Source organism: Pagrus pagrus, assembly GCF_965226575.1.
Source record: "Pagrus pagrus genome assembly, chromosome: 21".
Taxonomy (NCBI): Eukaryota; Metazoa; Chordata; class Actinopteri; order Spariformes; family Sparidae; genus Pagrus; species Pagrus pagrus.
In genome coordinates, this window is record NC_140208.1 from 13,525,057 (window position 1) to 13,539,168 (window position 14,112).

Genomic DNA, 14,112 nt, shown 5'->3' on the forward strand with positions numbered 1-14,112 from the left:
TGACCACTGCTTGAACTTAAAGCAACATTATGTAACGTTTGTGTACCTTCAGTGAGAGGGTAGGACCACAGCGTAACATACATGTTTACTTCAACATACAACTTTTCACATAACATTGTTGTGACGTAATGAGCTTTGTTTGTATTAAGCACCTACATTAAGTCTGATAAATTGTTACAGACCTGGGATTTGTGTTTACAACAGAGGTGTTGTACTCAGAAACAATTTCTACATAATGTTGCTTTAAATAAAAACCAGTTTGAGTCTCAGAAATGACATATTTTGCTACTGCTACCAGCATTAGTATTGTAGCTAAGGTGGCCCAATTTGGGGAGTTCTGAAGGGGTAAATACAGTGTGAACCAACATGCAGCACAAGACCCTTGTTTATCTGCTGCAACATGAATATATGTATATGCTTCTGTAGGAAGGTGAATGTGGGATTGACTCAAAATAAGTGCCAATGTTCATCCAGGTGAGGGCACAGGACGAACAGTGCAACATGTGTATTATTGATTTGTATATAATAGTTTCTGGACAACAATGGAGAACAACAGCACAGAGTAATTCATTCATTCACTCATTCATTCATTAATGATTTATTGTTTGTGTTAGAAGATCAAAGTCAAGATCAAGGCAGCACTGTGGAGTTCTAGAACTTAATTTGTCACCATAGAACAAAGATGTAACAAAGTGTGCACAGAATTCCGCACTCAGTCCAACACAACACAGATCAAATTTGTTTTAGGATTAGAGGCAAATTTTAAATAGCGGTGTAGACTTACAGCCAACATTGGCATAGTGTAAACCTATTGAAGCGCTGTGACTAAAAAGTGCATTTCTTGACAGTTATATTTAGTCTCGTATACTACCACACCAGAAAAAGAAGAGGAGAGATAACCTGATTGCTTTGGTTGATCTATTCAGTCGAATGGCCGACAGAGGAGACGCAGATCACAACGGTGAAAATTGTAAGTGATACTTGATTCTTCATTTTACAGAGTCTTTCCAAAAGCTATTTACAGGACACTGATTTACAGTTTTTATTAATGGTGACATAATTATTTTTCTTATCTTACAGGCCAGCGAATCCAGCCGCGTTTAAGGGTAAGGAACCATGAGGAAGCAGCCGGTGACTTTATAGATGATTTTATTGAGTGGCTGGAGGTAATCATGGATGAATATGGCATTGAGGGCGTGGCTCTGGTTATAAGGTTCCTCCAAATACATGTCAACGACGATGAAAACAATGAAAATCCAGCCAATAATGAAAACAACGAAAACCATGACAACAACGAAAACCATTACAACGCTGACGACCTTGACAATGACGATGTTGACATTGACAACATTGACGATCACGATGTTGATAACGATGACAACAATAATGACGCTGTTGCCAGTGCTGAGGTTGCTGTTGGAGTCAGTCAGGATGTAGAAGAGCATGACCTCCTGCTTGGAAGTTCAATGCAGAGGTCCAGGATGGAGGAGGAGGATGAACAGGACGATGAAGAGAGAAGTAGGAAGAGATTCAGTTGGTGGGACGAGGATGACTGCTCATCAGACATCGACACTGGCAGCATTTGCAGTGACCATAACGACACTGACAAGAATACTGGAAATACAGCAGTCGAACATGCAGGTGCTAGTGCTGAGGTTGCTGAAGAGGACCCTCTGCCTGGTCCATCCAGGAAAAGGTCAAGAGAGCATGACGAAGATGAAGATAAGGCTAGCAGCAGCAAAAAATTAAGACAGTGTTATGAGTTTGCCGACAGCGACACGGATACGGACACAACTGGACACAATCTTGCTCAGAGTAGTTGTATTATTGATCTGACTGAAGATGAGGGTGCTGTGGAAGAGACTGGAAAGGAAGATAGCCAGCAGATGGAGGAGGAAGACCCACAGCCAGGTAGAAAGAGGTCTAGGAAAAGGGACGACAGAGAGGAAGGGAGAGGCAGCAAAAGACAGAGACGTTAAAATGAGACACAATCAGTGACGACTGACTTTTACACTGAGACACGGGATTGATTCTGAGCGGACGACCCTAGTCGACCTGCGAAACCCGACCTGACCACAGTGTTGCTGGTGATGTCTGCTTCTCTTGCGGTCCTGATACAGCGGTTTATGTTGGGTTAGTGCTGTTGCCCCACAGCAAGAAGGACCGGGCAGGGCCTTTCTCTGCAGAGTTTGCATGTTCTCCCCGTGCCGTCGTGGGTTCTCTCCGGGTGCTCCGGCTTCCTCCCACAATCGGAGACATTGCGTGGAAATCTAAAAAGTGTATTTGTTGATGCTGATGAAGGTTTTCAAGAAAACGGAAACAAGTCCAGTTGCCTATGATACAGCACTTAGAATTACCATGACCTGGATGACTGAGAACCTTCATCAACAACAACAACAACAACAACAACAACAATAATAGTAATACTACTACTAGTACTAATAATAATAATAATAATAATAATAGTAATAATAATAGTAATAATAATAATAGCATTAATAATAATAATAATAATAATAACATTAATAATAACAATACTAACACTACTACTACTACTACTACTACTAATAATAATAATAATAATAACAATAATAGTAAAAACAATTAAAAAACCAATAAAATTCAAAACTTAACTTGCTGACATCGTTTTCATTATTCAAACTATGTTTGTATTTGAAACAAGACTACAACGTTTTCCAAGAGGAAAGAGGTATTTATGTGATGTTTGAGATCAAAGTGACAAATATCAGTTGATCCAAGTTTTGTTTTTGAGAGAAACAGATTAGTTAAACAGTACAATCGGAGTAATCCGAGCACTGTTAAAATTAGCACTGTTAAATTTATAGTTATGTAAATTAAAAGTGCTATGCTGAGTTAGGAGAGTTATGTGACAGGATGAATGCCACTCTCAACTTAGGATAGCTTAGGTTAGCATTAAGACTGGAAACAAGGCTAAACAGCTACCCTGACTCTGTCCAAAGTAAAAAAAAGATCTGCCTTCCAGCCCTTTCAGTGGAATAATCAAGATTTGTTTTTTCACACGTGTAACTATGTGACCATTTTAACCTCATAAATCTAAAACTAAAGATTAGAATCTAAAACACTGTTCATCCAGCAGGTCAAAAGGGCTGAAGAAGTTATTCATTACCAATGAATCCAGGGGTCCAATGGGCCTTGTCCCTGCGCCAGCCATTACACAGTGTAGGTCAGACCCATTACTATTTAAGTGGGGTGCAGAAGGAATTTAGCCTAGTTACTGGTCCCTCACACATGGGTGTTTTGGCATATTAAACCTATTCAGGTGCCTCAATCATGTGGAAAAGTAGACAAAAAACTTGATGGAAGAAATCCATGGGTTAAATTATGGGATCTCACTGATGTAAAAATGTGACATTCATGAAAATCAGTTGTATTCAACCTAGATTCACTGATTTATTGAGCTGAAAACTACATATCTGACACACTGAGTAAGAGTAAAACTCACCTGGAATGATCTTTGCATGTTTGAAGGAGAAATTTAAGCCATCAGATCTGGATTGCAGTAAGGATGGCATATTAGTTTGAAGACCGCTGTTCCCCCGGAGGACTCGGCTCCAAGCTGCAGTGTCAGCAAGCATCCATCCTGCTAACATGTCCTCGAGCGAGACACGGCTGTTTTGTATCCGAGCCAGTGCTCTCACCTAAAGGTGGAGGGAGAAAAGCAAAGAGAGAATTCTCCTCCAGGTATCAATAAAGCATTACATTACATTAAAATCAAGCTCTCAAATCCAGCTTGAGATGGCTCTAGGATTTTCCCTCCACAGGGTGGCATGGTTTCACTGCATCACACAAACAGTGGCTGTGAAACAGACTCAATGATTGATGGTGGCAGCTGGTGGATACTGATGCCAGACAGTGATTCCCAATGGCTGATGCACACGGTCAGTCCTCGCTACCAGATGATTATCATCAAAGAGGAAAGTGCAGATTGTGGAGGGAGCTGAGGTATCAGCAGAGAGGCGTCCTGGAGGCTATTTGTCACATGAGTTGTCAGGGGCCATAAAGGCAGATGGCGAACAGAGACGGAGAGAGGCAATGTGGTGAAAGTGGTGAAACAAATGGTCCATGTGCAGATATGCCTGGGCGAACAGTGGCGGGGCCACACTATTACTATTGTTGCAGCTGAGGGACCTTGTGTGTGAGTCCAGATGAGTAAACGTGTGACTGCAGCAGCAACAGTTCTCACACTGAGGCTGTTGGCTGCTGACTAAAAATCTCACTCTAGGCTCCAACGAGCCACATTGATTAGCTGAAAACAACACTCATTATTGGAAAAATCTCCCTCTTTTAAGAGTTAAATGAGAAGAGTGACACCACTCTCATATCTCTCCGATAAATTCTCAGTGACAGTCAGCAGCTGTTTAGCTAAACTTAATGTAACAGGGGTAATAGGGTAGCCTGGCACTGTCAACAGGTAAAAAGAAATCGATACCAGCGCCTCTAAAGCTCAAGAATCAACACAGTATATATTTTGTTGAGTCCGTGCACACACCAGCTCTGTGTCAGATTACATTTTGACTGTCGATTCATCACCTCAAGGCTGTCGTGCCACCAGTGGGGGCTCTGACCCTGGCCAAGAAATAGTCCAGCAGGGGGTATATCCGTGTTCCCAGGTTGATATGTTCCTTAGTTCAATAGTCATAATACACATGAGCCCCCCTATAGTGTGCTGCAAGGCCAACCTGGTAATTAGCATCACCCTGGTTCCCTCAACAAAAAGCCTACAGGATTTTTCAGGTGGATTTTGGATTATTTCGGAAAATAAGTTCTGTGGCAAACACAAGTTTATTATACGTACATGTTTTGTACAGCAAGATAAGATAAACACCGCATTTTTGATTTGATTTGTCCATCACAGACATTATTTCAGGTAAAAATATTAACTTGTGGCACTCTATTCTGTTCAGGCAACTGGCTACTGGCGCTTTCCTTATACTTAATGGATAGATATGAAATAAGTATTGATCTTTTCATATAATTCTTGTCTGGTCAGCAGATAAGTGTCTTTCCCAAACTGTGAAACTTCGTCCAACTAATGTCATTTATAACATGCATTGGATTTATTTTGGCTGTATACTAAAACACAGCAGTGCTATGATGATTACAGTTTACACTCAAACCTCCACACAAGACCATTAACCAAAGCTGCATAAATTATAAATGCACATATTTCCTTTCTCCAGAGAGTGCAGCGGAGTCAGCTGAAAAAAGAATAATGAAGGAAACCATTATGCTGTTGTAAAGTAGCCAAACCAAACAGCATCAAAGATATCCCCCCATTCTCCACTGCTAATTATCGAGCCAGAGACATTTCCCCTCGTGTGATTATAATGTTTTTTAAATTGCCCCCTTTGGCATGGTTGAGCTCCAGTATGCAGCGCCGCTTCTCCACTGGGGGGGTTAGTTTGGTTCTGCTTGGCGACAGGCAGAAGGTGCAGTAAGCTTGACTAAGCCTGACAAACTTGCTCCCAGGTCGCCTCTTAGGGATGAGGGATGGAGCAGAGGGTATATCACATGGTTGCTGGTGTGACATGTTGGAAAGGAGGATCGGCGGTGCAGCTTTGCAGTCAAATCCAACTTCCCCTCAGCAGGCCGCTAAATTAAAGTGAACTGTTGCGGTTTAAAGGTGCAATGCTGGCAATAAATAGACATAATGTTGAACCTGTTATTTCTTCCCATTCTGTTGATAGTTTTAGATAAGTTTATGAAGGTAGTTATTGTGGTAATTTCATGTTACATAGTAATTACCACCTACTTACCATTAACTTTGTGTACCTGTAAAATGAAGTGTTATCATTCTCTTTATTCATTTAATGTTGTTGTTAGTGCTATTTCCAGTGCAGTTTTGATATTAATGCTGTCATTCTCTCCCTACATTTCTGTTTATATTTTAAACATGAATAAAATATTACATAAAATAATCAAATAAATCGTTAGTTGCAGCCCAGTTTTGTGATATTATTCTTTCTAATATCCCCCATCCTTACACCCACCCCTGATTCTGTCAGAACACACTGGGAAAATAATCGGAGGCGACATCTTGTCACATCTCCCTGCTGTTCTGCCCTCCATCTAACATCATAACCCCTCTTGTTAAACTGCTCTTGTCAGAAATAGCATTAGTGTTGACTGTCGGGTCCCATGACGGTTACAGAGACGATTGGGCGGTCTGAGGAGGAGCAAATAAGTCTCCATCAAAGCACCAGTTGGAGTGACCGTCACCCCCTCCACCCCAGAGGGTACCTCTCCAAAAAAAAAAAACTCGCAACCTCTTCACCCCGGCATCTCCCATCCACCCCCCCACCCCCGCCCCCACACCACCGGTGGCGGGCCATGATACTCGAGTGCTATTACAAGTTCCAGTGTTGCCTAGCAACTGGCTGGCGGATTACAATTGGGGCTGAACGTGGTGGAGATTTAACACTGTTTATGGGGGTGTCAGTGTGTGCATACGTGTGTGTGTGTGCGTGTGTGTGTGTGTGTGTGTGTGTGTGCGCATGCATTTGTGTGTGTTCGGGGGCAAAGGGAGCTAGTGTGTGTGTGTGTGTGTGTGTGTGTGTGTGTGAATATGTGAATCCGTAATGACTGACATGAGTGTGTGTGGATGTGTCATCAGCGCCTTGTTTCCCTTGTCGCCTGCAGGCAGTATACAGTAAACTTGGCCTCCCAGTGGTGATAACAGAATATATCACCAGGTGTCTGTCTTGTAAATGTTTGGACAGTTTAACAGCTGCTGGCGTGAGTTCATACTTGACAATTAGATGAGAAAATTGATACCGCTCTCATATTTGTTCGCTGGTTTATGAAGCTACAGCCAAGAGACAGTTAGCCTAGCTTAGCATAAAGACCGGAGACAGCAGGAAACAGCTTTTCATCAGCAGTGTTAAGTTGTTTAATTGTGTATTCACAACCAACAAAGCATGTTTGCCCCGAACAGCCGGATTACTTTACATTAGCTGTAAACTAGCAAGCAACACAATGGCTGACACTGAGGGTGCGTATGTCTGTGTGTTTAAATTCAGGTCAAGTGTCACTAAACTCAGCACTCACCACTCACCACAGACTCCAGTTCTCTCTCTTCCCTACCCCTCTCCTCTCTGTAATGTTAAAGAAGTAAAGTACATTTCTCCTCCAGCTTCAGTCGGCAGTAAGCAGTACAGAAAGTAAACAACCGACAATGGAGGCCGCTGCTGCAGTCAGATTAATAAACAGGAGTGAAGATAAATACACTTTTAATCCCAAAAGTTAAAAAGTAATCTCTGAGTTTTCCCGTCAGTAAACAGCTCTGGATTGGAGCAGAGTCCGATGTGACTCCAGGTGTTTATTCCTCCAGAAGGTCTGGCTCTGCACCCAGCTCTCTCCTCCAGAGCTGGCCAGTCTGCGCAGCTGAGCAGCGGCGATGTCGCCCCGCTCTGCCCAGCCCTCCCCACAAACACTTGGCAAAAGTCTTTTGTTTTGATAGGGAGACTCCTGGTGGCAAATGATATATTGTGCATTTAAACAAACTCAATATAACAAGTTAATTATCGAACTTTAGACGTGCTGGTTGAAGAAATTTGGAAACTTTGTGCGAAGCAAAGCTACCGGCTGCAGCTGATATTTAACAGACAGATATGAGAGTTGATTCAATCTTCTTAACCGAGTCTGTGCCTTAAAGCAAAAAAGTGTTTTACCCCAAAATGTCAAACACACACATCTACACTGCAGAGAACTTTTGTTTTCAAAGCCTCCAACTTTCTTCTTACTGTGTACTCTGACATAAATATTAATACTTTAATTTATCAGGGAATCTCTTTATGTCAGCCCGGATCAGAGATTTTTCCTGTGAGAGCATAAGTGCACTACTGGATAATGAAAGGTCACTCTTGAAGGTATAATGTTCCAGGCATCACTTGACTTGGTTGTAATCTGACAGACTTAATATATTTGTTTCTGGAGAGCCATTACACCACGGACTGGAGAATTCGGATTGGAAAATTTAGATAGTGTTTTGCTTTATCATACTCTACTTACTCTCATTTGTCTTGTTTTCTAACCTCTAATCTGTTAAATTACCCTCTTAAACTGTTATTTAACGTCTCACAATGGGTTAATAATAGACGAGGGTGAGGCGTAGATGCGAAGGAATGCAGATTGTGCAATTTGGAAAGTAATCTCTGAATGGAGGGATCGTAAATGTTTGTATGGCTGTTTGGAATATTCATGTGTTGTCTTCGTGAAAATGTTTTCGCGGTAAACAACCTGATGCATTAAAGACCTGTCTCTCCTCAACAGAGGCACATCACTCTGATATGTTTTTTCCAATAAATCCTGAATCCCTGAGGAATTTCAAAAGCATCGTGAGAGTGAAGGAGGTGTCCCTGATATGTAAAATCAATATCTCAACAGAAGCGGAATACCTTCAGTCTCCTCAGTGATGCATTTTCCAGATGAATTGATTTTTTGACACTCTTGTTCTTCTGCCCAGGAGATAATAAAAAGACAATTTGAATTCTCTGAAATGATCGTGATGACTCTCTGCTTCTGAAACGTTTATCTGACAGCCCATCTCTTCATCTCCTTCCTCCTCTTTTTATCTTTCTGCCGCCTCCTATTTCTTCTGTTCTTTCCTCTTTTTCAGATCCATAATTCACCAACACGCTCAAACACTTCAACAGACTTGCTGATTACAGCCTCGAGCGTGCGTCGTGTAATAAGGCAATCAAATAATTATGAAAAAAGAGAACATCTCATGTTAAAATGTCATTTTGTTTATGTTTATTAATCAGGTTCGACATAATTAAAGCCTTGTTTCATGCGTGTTTCTCTGCTGCCTGTCTGTCACGGTCTAAAATTAGCAAAAATCAATCTCATCAGATATCACCCTCTGATTAGAGCTTCAAACTGAAATTTCTTTAAATCCAACTTGTTATCGCAATTCACATGTTTTTTAATCTGCAGATAAAAGTTGATTAAATTGGTTCAAACTATACTCACCATATAAAAGCCACTTGCAGTGACACGTTTCTTGTACTGCTGAAAAATGTATAAAACCTGGTGTTTGGCCATGAACACCTCATTTAAAATTTTGAATCAATTTTCTCTTTTCAGTGTCCTGTGAAATGATACAGCTTGAAGTGCAGACCGTTTCTTGCTTGGCAGTGACAGAAAGCCACTTTTTTTTTTAATAAAATATACATTAAAACATTCATTTTTCTTTTCTCGCCGAGCACTCCTACTGTACAATGACTTCGTGTGCAACATCAGGCTTAAAAATCTTCATTTCCAAATGCCCTTTCAAGCCTTTTTGCATATCAATGTACTTTTAATAGAATTCAGTTTTGAACGTGGCTGGCTGCACTCACCTGGGGCTGGATGTATGCACTTTCGAGGGGGGAAAACACCAAGTCGATGGCATGCTCCGGTTTTCAGACAACATTTCAGCCCTTTACACTTTAGCTCAGATTTAGACGTTGCTGACATAACAGCTTGTCAGCCCGAATTTTGTGAGCGAATGCATACAAAGCTGCCAGAGATTTAAATGATGCAGGACTTTTAATAAATATTGCACAATGTTCTATATCTTATATGAAGCAGTAAATACTAATTTTATAGTGATTTATTATAACAGCGATTAAATTAGATTGAAAAAAGCATGACACAGACGCCTCCACAACTGCAGCCTGAGGCCATTTGTGATAAAACGTCTATGATTTGATTGAAATAGGCTCCCAACATGAATTAAAGAGGTGGTTCAGTGAACATTTTTATCAATTAGGTGCATTTGCGCTCACTCCATTACAGTTTAAAAGTGCATTTTAAACATCTAGTGGTGGAAGATGACCTGGAATTAACAATTGTTGAAAAAAAATCAAGAAAAAAACAAATACTTTATATAAATCTGCCTGTTTGGCTTGTGTCCCATTAAAACAAAACTACATTTCCGTATAATCCATTGTCACGGGTTTAATGAGTTGTTAGCAGCTGAACCAAATTGATATTACATTTTGACATTGTTGTGTTCAAACATGTAAAAGCTTTAAAGACAGTAACTGTCCAGTGACTCACAATAGTAATAACTGTTTGAGAGATGTTAAAAAATCTTGTTCTCTAGTCTAATTCTCTAGTTATGTATTTTACATGATGTGATCCATCACCACAACTGAACCCAAATGTAGAGACACAGCTGATGCTAGCTAAACTCCCTCCTCTCCATGATGCCGGACGAGCTATGCTAACTAGCTTCCACTCTCATCACATGGATACAAGCTTAAGTATGTATGTATGAATGAAAGTGAACATGACAACTACAAAGTTGTATTGTATATGTTGCATTGTTGCTTAATAAGCTGTCATCATGTTTTAAGGTGATTAGATGCTTTACAGTTGGCTCAACCACTTTGCACATGTCAAAAAAGTTAAGGGGGATGTAAATGCTCAGCTTATCAGGTGACTTTATCTAAAGTCCATGCAAACAGTTAAGTTGGACTCCCTAATCAGAATGATTTCAATGAGTCTGAAGAAATTTGGTTCATGTAACAGCAGCTATTGAGTCTCCTAACCAGGGCCGCTGACAGGAAGGGGACACCAGGCCAGTTGTCCCGGGCCCTGAGTTACGAGAGGGCACCAAGCAACCCTCAAACACTGAAAATAATGGGCTGGCTCAGGTTGTCTGAGGCGCAGGCAAAAAATAGCAGAAAGTCACGAAGCATTTATGGTGGACACAAATCCAAATCCTTTTCTAGCATGTTAGGCAGTCTACACAGTAATGCATCACGTTTTCTCCCCCGGGAGGACTCCCTATGGGCACTACGTTTTCTCGATTTTAAGGGCTCCGATTAGCGCACTGCAATATGTTTACTTGCACACTGGGCCACCATAGAGGGCACATTATCTATATATGTCTCCATTATCTATATAGGTCTCTATTGTGACCTGTTGGTGGGTCTCAAACTTCAGCATTAACAGTGTTTTTACGCCATTAAATGATAGATAACAGTCTGAATGTAGGAGTCTGACTATGTAATGGTTCGAACTCCAGTCATCCAGAGAAGGTGAGAAGCCATTAATGTCCACTAAGGCGGGGGCAGAGGCAATAATCTTTAAAGGCTGTCTCTCCTCAGTAATTTTCTCATTTAGTTCAATGAGAAAATAAGCGAGCTGAAACAACCTGTGCGGTTATACTCATTCCTGCTTTTTCCATAAAAGGTTATGTTATCTGTCACAGCCTGTGGACTATATATGTATATATTAGAGATTATGAGGTAGAGGGAGCTGTTGTCGTACTGTGAACACACACTACGTAGACATATTCACATCCCTTTATCATGAGCCAATGTGCATGGCACATGGCCACGGACACATGCCTGTTATGTGGATGTGCACATTAGGCTGCGGGGTTCATAAGCTGCTGCACACACTCATCTGCACATGTCACAGTCGGTCATGCACTGATGTAAACTTGTTCCCTGCCCTCCATGACTCTTCCAGCTGCTTGTCTCCATCTGGCAACCAAGGCCGCTCGCTGAATGCGTCAAACATCTCTTCAGTGTCTTTCTGTTCGTCACCACGCATGTTGTTTTCCTTGAGAAAAACTCCAACAAAGACAACTTTAAATGAGACAGCTCTGAGATACGTTTTACAGTTCTTCCTGTCCTTGCATCGGAACATTTTTTTTCACTTGCTTGAGTGGACGTCTAATAATGCCTCACTTAGTCAGAGCCTCCCTTGTCTCTGGATGTAAAGCTCTATAGGGGATGAGTTGGAAAAATAGAATAGGTAACTGGGGCAGCACCCAGGATGATGTGCAGTGTGTAAAGGCAGTAATGTGATATAAAACTCTCTTTCGAGCACATGCTTTAGGCAAAAATTTGTGGCGCTGTTTCCATTTATTGTTTCACACTCTCTTGACTATTACAAAGTAATATAATAAAAGTGTTCATATTTCTTTTGCCTCAAGCTGTTGCTTCCTCTGGATCTTTAAGTACTACCCAGTCATTAGCTGAAAGGAACAAAGACAGTTTCTTGGGTAGCTAAGAGTTTATTGTTGCTTCCCTGGTGTTTTTCCCTCATCTTCTTACATATTGACTGGATCAACTCAGGCGAAAACGTTCTTGTGAAGTGTTTGGCTGAATGAGTTTTTAATTTTTTTCGGGAATTGTCGACGATGCACTTTCGTGAGGTTTATTAATTACTTCTGCAGATATGGGCTCTGCAAAAGCATAAACACTACAGCACTGGAATCAAGATTTTAATCCCCATGTCCTCCTTCCCTCTTCTGCAACTTTAGTCTTTGTTGTCTGGATGCAGTTTTCTCTCCTATCTGTCGCTCTCCATTCCCCCGCACTCCAGGCTTCACAGCAGCGGCTGTATAGCTTTCTTTAATGTCTGTATCAGCTCGTGCCTTTTCATTTCTAACATAAAGGCATGCTAGCATTTCCATTTCACACGTTCATAGGCCGGTGAGTCATGCGATACATCAGGGTAGCTCATGTCAAGGAGTGATAATACAGAAGGAGCAGTGTCGTAGAGTGCAGTGAGAAGCTCGAGTCCTTTCGTTCCATCCGCTACACAATGACCTTGTGGGTACATGGCTGCGAGTCAGACAAAAGAGGACCTTGGAGTTCCATGATTGTTTCTTTCATCCGACTCGGCTCTGTTCGGCATTATTTTATTATTAGTGGAGGTTCAGTTACTAGTTAATCCCCTAAAAATGAATCTGTTTGACAACCAGAAAGGTTCAGAGAAAATGCAGTATCTACTAACAAAATAATGTTGTTTATGTTTCAGTTTTATCCTCCATTTGAACCAATGAGCTAGTTTAATAAGTTAATATTTACATAAATATGTGAATTAAATAGATTAATACATAAAATCAGTGGAATTCTTCTGGAGCGAGAGGGAAGAGAGAGAGGCAGTCGCTACTTTGCTAGTGTCAAACACTTTCTGTCCAGTTCACAAAAATAGGACCCAAATGCAGACATGGAGGCAGGCAGGTTCACATAAAAAAGTGAGTTTTAATGAAAGCTGAAAACCACAGACCCGTAATCCAAGAGCCAAAATGTGATAAACAAAAAGGCTAGAGACAAAACAAAACAAAACAAAGAACAAACTCAGGCAGCAAAAGCAGGAAACACACGACGGGAAGATGTGACAGAGAGACGGAGGAAACACAGAGGCAATACGAGATGAACCAACGAAGAGTGAGGGGAAAACACTGGAGGTGATTAACTAATGAGACACAGGTCTACACAGAAAAAGGGCGGGGAAATAGACAAAGGGAGGAAGTGGAAAGTGAAACATGACACATGAGGATAAAAGCTACAAAATAAAACTGGAAATAAATAAGAAAAGATCTAAACCGTGATACTTTCTTGTATTCTAGTGAATTGTATGCACCAATGTGAACACAATCGATAGTGGAAATCTCTTTTATTATGTGAAGGAAAATACATCAGCACAAATCAGTACTGTAATTTTTAAGTACAAATACTTCAGTTGTGTCTAGTGGTGCATCAAAATAAAAGTCCCCTGCTACTTTTCATGTTTTTATTGAGGTTGTACAGATGCACATGAAAATATTGCGTCCCCCCTGCACCTAAGCCAAATATTGGATGTTATAGTTACTATATTGCATCAATGTTTTCCTGCTTCCTGTTGTGATTTGTGCGCTACCTTGAGCATGCTGGGTTATGTTTTTGCTATTGTTGTCGTTTTTTGTTTTATTGTGTGTTTGTATTTCTAAGCCTGTTCACTGGTTTAAGAACATCTTGCAAAAGGAATGCAACTGTATGTATGAAATCTGTATGAAATTGGCTATATAATTAAAATATGAAACAATGCAATATATATTTATATTTTACAGAATGCATATTTTGTCTAGTTGTACAGTATACATGACTCCATTGTCTGACTAGTTGGAGAAACTATTCCTGTCAGGATTTGTCATCTGTGTGTAACCAGGCCAACTGCTTGGCTGATGTCATTTGTTCTTGTCAGGGCTATTGTGGACTCTGTTCTGGTCAGCTGTTTTCACTGAAGCACTTGCACCCGTCCCCCGACATAATTGGTGTGGAGAGAGCACGTAACGACTAT

General features: G+C 40.9%; 1 protein-coding gene across 1 annotated transcript; it reads left to right on the top strand.

Annotated features, from left to right (window-relative positions):
- Window positions 1-653: 653 nt before the first annotated feature.
- Window positions 654-8,546, top strand: LOC311250144 (uncharacterized protein). Its single transcript, XM_084341720.1, has 2 exons — window positions 654-970; window positions 1,081-8,546. Exons 1-2 carry the CDS (start codon window positions 931-933, stop codon window positions 1,977-1,979), a joined length of 939 nt encoding a protein of 312 aa, XP_084197846.1. The 5' UTR covers window positions 654-930; the 3' UTR covers window positions 1,980-8,546.
- The last annotated feature ends 5,566 nt before the right edge of the window (window positions 8,547-14,112 follow it).

Excerpts from the sequence above, each read along its gene's own strand:
- LOC311250144 (XM_084341720.1), top strand. The coding sequence starts at position 931 with ATGGCCGACAGAGGAGACGCAGATCACAACGGTGAAAATT. Across the intron at positions 971-1,080 it reads AGATCACAACGGTGAAAATT|GCCAGCGAATCCAGCCGCGT; the intron begins GTAAGTGATACT and ends CTTATCTTACAG.